The sequence below is a fragment of the Haematobia irritans genome, chromosome 2 (assembly GCF_050003625.1).
Source record: "Haematobia irritans isolate KBUSLIRL chromosome 2, ASM5000362v1, whole genome shotgun sequence".
In the NCBI taxonomy this organism is placed as follows: domain Eukaryota; kingdom Metazoa; phylum Arthropoda; class Insecta; order Diptera; family Muscidae; genus Haematobia; species Haematobia irritans.
Genome location: NC_134398.1, coordinates 147,762,602 through 147,768,932, shown reverse-complemented (window position 1 = coordinate 147,768,932; position 6,331 = coordinate 147,762,602). Strand labels below are relative to the sequence as shown.

The window sequence follows — 6,331 nt, the reverse complement described above, 5'->3', positions numbered from 1 at the left end:
GGGCGTCCACTGCGTTCACCGTCCTCCATGCTCATTTCACCACGCTTGAATTTTGCATACCAATCAATTATTGTTGATTTCCCTGGGGCAGAGTCCGGAAACTCATTATCAAGCCAAGTTTTTCCTTCCACCGTATTTTTTCCCTTCAGAAAACAGTATTTTATCAAAACACGAAAGTCCTTTTTTCCATTTTTTTTCACAATAACAAAAGTTGCTTCACAAAAGACGCTCTTTCTCACAAACTAATGGACTTACAGACGTCGAATTTTGACACGAATCATTTGAAGGTTGGTACTATATAAAAATAATATGCATTTAATACTAGCGACGCCATATATGTGTCAAACCGGGGACTTATCAGTCAACCTGTTATCACCTGAATTGAATAAAGTTTTGCGACGGGTGCATATACTTCACTATAATCTACCCCCTTGACGACTAAGCGAACTTTGTATCTAATAGGATTCCCATCTTCATCATGTTTTATTTTGGAAATCCACCTTGATTTTAGTAACTTCGCATGTTGTGGTGGTTTCTCAAGAATCCAAACGTTGTTTATTTTCATTGATTCCAATTCTTCTTTAAAAGCTTCTCAGCATCTGGTCTTTTAGGTATTTCGCAATAACCTTCGGGTGGTTTTAACGCAGTAGAATCGACATTGTAGCTGAGTATCCCATCATAAATCCCAGAAACCTATTTGGTGGGTTTCATTTCTTCTCACGTCTTCTGAGAGTTTCTGAAGTATTTTGGCCGTTAATATCTTGAATGCTAGCATTTACATCATTTGTGTCATTTTTATTTGGTTCCTCATAAGGCTCATCACTTTGGTTGTCGCTGCCATAATCAGTATTTTGATTTTGCTTGTTATCATTTTGGCTATTTGTAACAGGCACAGATTCTTCATCTTATGGACGGATTGCAAAATCTCTTCAACCTAACCTATAAACCTTTGGCAGAATTGCTAGTCTATCTATTAAATCCATTTATTGATGTCAATCAAATTTTCTATCAATGAAAATTATGCCAATTTCAAATAGTAAGTCATTAAGCCACTATCGTAACAGATGAAAATCCCAATAAGAAATCTATTGGCAGTTAGTGGAGCATCGCTACCACAAATCCACAAGAAGGCATTATGCAACCGACAGGTTATTGTGAAAAGTGAAAAACCAAAGAAAATTTACTCAATATACTCTCTATGGGAGAAATGAATCGATAATAGTGGCCAAACAACCATGAAGATTGTATGATAGTATGGTCTGGTCTGGCGCACTTGTCCATTGGTATAAAATATGATGCAACCAAAGAAAACGCTTCAGTCCATTGGCCAGATTTAAAACAACTAAAGCTATACAAAGAAAAAGAAAAAACGATAAAGAAATTAAAACGAGGAAAACTTTTACTGATTGAGAGTAGCACACGCGTCCAAAACGTATCAAAATAAAATGGATCGCAATAAGTAATTGTGGAAAACGGAAGTAATTTATCATTGAATTTTCACACATAGAAAGAGTTTTTGTTTTTGGAAAACTTCAAATCGACCACTAAGTGCATAAGTGTAAACAGTTGTTCAAAAGCTACAGCATCATGTTCTATGCTGTCACATTTTTTACAATCCTCATTTTAATATTCCTTTTGTGGGATGTACGAAAGCCTGATCGTTTCCCGCCAGGACCAAAATGGTACCCCATTGTGGGTTGTGCAATTCAAATCTATCAGTTACGCTCCAAATTCGGTCTCTTTTGCAAAGTTGTCGATGAACTGGCCAAACATTATGTGAATCCCTATGGCCTGTATGGTCTTAAGATCGGAAGAGATAAACTGGTGATAGCCTATTATAATGATACCATACAGGAAATGATGACCAATGAAGATATGGATGGCAAGCCGGATGGTATATTTTATCGCACGCGTACTTTCAATTCCAAGATTGGAATCTTGGTAACCGATGAGGAACTTTGGCTTGAACAGAGAAGATTCATACTGAGACATCTCAAGGATTTCGGTTTTGCCCGCAGTGGCATGATTCATGGCATTCAACAGGAATGTGAACATCTTTTGGAAGATTTAAAATCTATGGTACGACAACATCATGGCAAAAAGGCTGAAGTTGCTATGGTCAATATTTTCACCGTCCATGTTTTGAATAATCTATGGGTAATGATGTCAGGCAAACGCTACGATCGACGCAGTAAAGAGATCAACAATATATTGCAAATGTTCTTTGAGTTATTGCAGCATATTGATATGATTGGTGCCATGTTTAGCCACTTTCCATTTATGCGCTATATAGCTCCCAATTATTCCGGCTATACCAACTTTGTGGAGAGTCATGAACGTTTCTATAGCTTTTTACGCAAAGAAGTGGAAATACACAAGGAGACATTTAGAAACTACGATGTGCCACGAGATTTGATGGATTCATATCTGAGGGAGATCGAGAAACCAAACCACAAGCCCACGTTTTCTGAAGAACAGTTAATGTCGGTTTGTCTAGATCTATTTTTGGCTGGATCCGAGACCACGAACAAAAGTTTGGGATTTGCTTTTCTTCATATGGTTCGTAATCCCGAGATACAAGAGAGAGCTTTCAATGAAATAAAAGAGGTTGTGGGCCTTGAACGTCTTCCCGAATGGAAGGATCGCCTGAAGTTACCATATTGCGAAGGCATTGTACTGGAGGGTGTTCGTTTCTTTATGGGCAATACATTTGGTATACCACATCGTGCTTTGTGCGACACCCGCTTAGCAGGCTATGAAATACCCAAGGATACCATGGTGGTTGCATGCTTCCGTGGCATGTTAATGAATCCTGTTAATTTTCCTCAGCCCAATAAATTCATGCCGGAGCGATATTTAGTGGATGGCAATTTAAAAGTCCCGGAATTTCATAGTCCCTTTGGATATGGTCGTCATCGTTGTATGGGTGAAATATTGGCCAGACAAACCATGTTTATGTTCGTAACAACAGTGTTACAAAATTTCCGTTTTGAACCTCTACCTGGTCCATTGCCAGACGATGAGCCATTGGATGGTGTCACATCATCGGTGAAACCGTATATGGCATATATGATACCCCGTCCTGGTGTTATAGATTAATAGAATTGTTACAAAAACAATAAACTAAAATAAAATTGAAATAGTACAAGTGGTTGGTGAAATTAAATTTTGTTTTTCTTCTTACATGATTTAGTTTTAATTCATTTTTATGCCAGTAATACAAGCAAATATATTGTTCTTTAACATCACGAGATAGTTTAATCAAATTAATTTTAAATTGAAAGTGTTTAAATTTTTCGCGAAATTTTAATAAAAATCCAAAGTTTTTTTGTAAAGTTTCTTAATTATGCGTCTTAGAGCGAGTTTCATTCGAGTATTTTTTTAGTCACAAAATAACGATTAAAAATAACTTTTGTGTTATAACTTTTGGACCGTTGCGGTCCCTGATGAAAATCCCTTAAAAAGCCAAAATTTCGATAGTAAACCTACAAAAATCAAAATTTTGATATTATTTTGGGCATATCTCCTTAAATATGCGTCCCAGAGTGAAAATTCGTGACCACACCAGAAAAATCAATAATGATTAAAACATCAAACAATCTCAATTTTTATATGGATCCCCCCAACAAAAAAGGAAATTTTTACATGAAAAATTTATTTTGGTCATATCTCCTTAAATATGCGTTCTAGAGAGAAAAGGACCTTAATTTTTGATCACCCCCAAAAAATCAAAATTTTTAAGAAAATCCTTAAAAACTCCACATTTAAAAAAAATCCACATTATACGAAAAAATTATTTTGGCCATATCTCCTTAAATATGCCTCCGAGAGCGACTAAACTTATTATGGAAATCATCAAAAAACCCAAATTTTTATATGAAAAAGTTATTTTGCACATATCTCCTTATATACGCGACCTAGAGAGAAAAAGCCCTTAATTCGTGATCACCCGCACAGATCTAAATTTTTTTACAGCAATCATCCAAAAAATTCCACATTTTTTTTTGGTCAATTTTAAATGAAAACTTATTTTGACCCTATCTCCTTAAATATGCGTCCTCGAGAGAAAAGGAAATACGTATTCACCCCCAAGCAATCAACATTTTAATGAAAATCCCTCAAAAATTCAAAATTTCGATCCAAATTTTAACATGAAAAACTTATTTTGGCCATCTCCTTAAATACACGTCCTAGAGCGTTAAGGGCACTAAGTCATGATCAATCATAATGTTGATGAAAATCGCTCAACAATCCAAAATTTGGAAAACTTATTTTGGCCATATCTCCTCAAATATGCGTTCTAGAACGAAAATTGTTTTATTTCGTGATCACCCCAAAAACTCCAAATTTTTATGAACATGCCTCAAAAAATTTTTATGTATCTCTACGATCACGAGATATTTTAATCAAATTAATTTAAAATTGGTTTGTTTAAGTTCAAATGCCGTTTTCTTAGCTTTTGTTAAATCATATAATCATTTTCAAGTGTAATCCCGCCGTTAGGATTTGTCTATACCTTTTCTGCCTTTCGGTACGAAAATAAGGACATTTTCTAACGTCAAATGTCATCAACCCCCGCCTTTCGACATTCAAGCTTTTTGACATCCTCTTTGAGACTCTCTCGCTGCTACGAAGGTAAATATTGTTTGACGAACAATAATTAATTAAATAAAGCCCATACATTTTGGTTCAAATTCTAAACCAGTGCCTTTTTATTTCTTTTCTACTTTTATGCCACGCATTCATGGTTGTTTTTAAGTGTTTCAATTTTTTGCGAAAATTCGATGAACATCCAAAGTTTTTTGCAAAGTTTCTTAATTATGCGCCCTAGATAGGGTGTCCAAAACCGACACCGGTTAAACTATTAACCGGATTCAGTTACACAAAAATTGAAAAAAATGGCATTTTCGGTTAACCGCGAAAACCGGGTTTTGACTATCGGTTAACCGGTTTTCTGTATTTCAACGAAATTTCTTTCCATTTTTCATATATTTCTTTCAAAAGTGGAACTTTTTGCAGAGATGTACTGAAGGTGAGAAACAAATGACTATCCTACGTGAAATTAGTGCAAATTACCACTATAGACCCAATACAGGACTGGTACTAGTGCTCCAGTTTGTCAACATTTTTAATTGTCATATAATTTATTGATTTATACTCACTTGATATTAAAATCTTTTTGATTCCACACTTTTACTATTTTTTAGTCACAAAATAACGATTAAACAAGTAAGGAAAGTCTAAAGTCGGGCGGGGCCGACTATATTATACCCTGCACCACTTAGTAGATCTAAATTTTCGATACCATATCACATTCGTCAAACGTGTTGGGGGCTATATATAAAGGTTTGTACCAAATACATACATTTAAATACCACTCGATCTGGACAGAATTTGATAGACTTCTACAAAATCTATAGGCTCAAAATTTGTGTCGGCTAATGCACTAGGGTGGAACACAATGTTAGTACAAAAAATATGGGAAACATTTAAATCTGAAGCAATTTTAAGGAAACTTCGCAAAAGGTTATTTATGATTTATCGCTCGATATATATGTATTAGAAGTTTAGGAAAATTAGAGTCATTTTTACAACTTTTCGACTAAGCAGTGGCGATTTAACAAGCAAAATGTTGGTATTTTGACCATTTTTGTCGAAATCAGAAAAACATATATATGGGAGCTATATCTAAATCTGAACCGATGTCAAACAAATTTGGCACGTATAGCTACAATGCTAATTATACTCCCTGTCCAAAATTTCAACTAAATCGGAGTTAAAAATTGGCCTCTGTGGTCATATGAGTGTAAATCGGGCGAAAGCTATATATGGGAGCTATATCTAAATCTGAACCGATTTCAACCAAATTTGGCACGCATAGCTACAATGCTAATTATACTCCCTGTGCAAAATTTCAACTAAATGGGAGCAAAAAATTGGCCTCTGTGCTCTGTGGGCAAATTAGTGTAAATCGGGCGAAAGCTATATATGGGAGCTATATCTAAATCTGAACCGATTTGGCTGATATTTTGCAAGTTTTTCGAGACTCATAAAATATTCGGATGTACGGAATTTGAGGAAGATCGGTTGATATACACGCCAATTATGACCAGATCGGTGAAAAATATATATGGCAGCTATATCTAAATCTGAACCGATTTTTTCCAAAATCAATAGGGATCGTCTTTGAGCCGAAACAAGACCCTATACCAAATTTTAGGACAATCGGACTAAAACTGCGAGCTGTACTTTGCACACAAAAATACATCAACAGACAGACAGACGGACAGACAGACAGACAGACAGACGGACTTCGCTTAATCGACTCAGA

The 6,331-nt window shown here is 35.5% G+C and overlaps 1 protein-coding gene across 1 annotated transcript; it reads left to right on the top strand.

The window, feature by feature from the left end:
• Positions 1 to 1,305: 1,305 nt before the first annotated feature.
• Positions 1,306 to 3,166, top strand: Cyp303a1 (Probable cytochrome P450 303a1). Its single transcript, XM_075293983.1, has one exon. The coding sequence runs from the start codon at positions 1,588 to 1,590 to the stop codon at positions 3,097 to 3,099; it is 1,512 nt and encodes a 503-aa protein (XP_075150098.1). The 5' UTR covers positions 1,306 to 1,587; the 3' UTR covers positions 3,100 to 3,166.
• The last annotated feature ends 3,165 nt before the right edge of the window (positions 3,167 to 6,331 follow it).

Excerpts from the sequence above, each read along its gene's own strand:
- Cyp303a1 (XM_075293983.1), top strand. The coding sequence starts at position 1,588 with ATGTTCTATGCTGTCACATTTTTTACAATCCTCATTTTAATATTCCTT.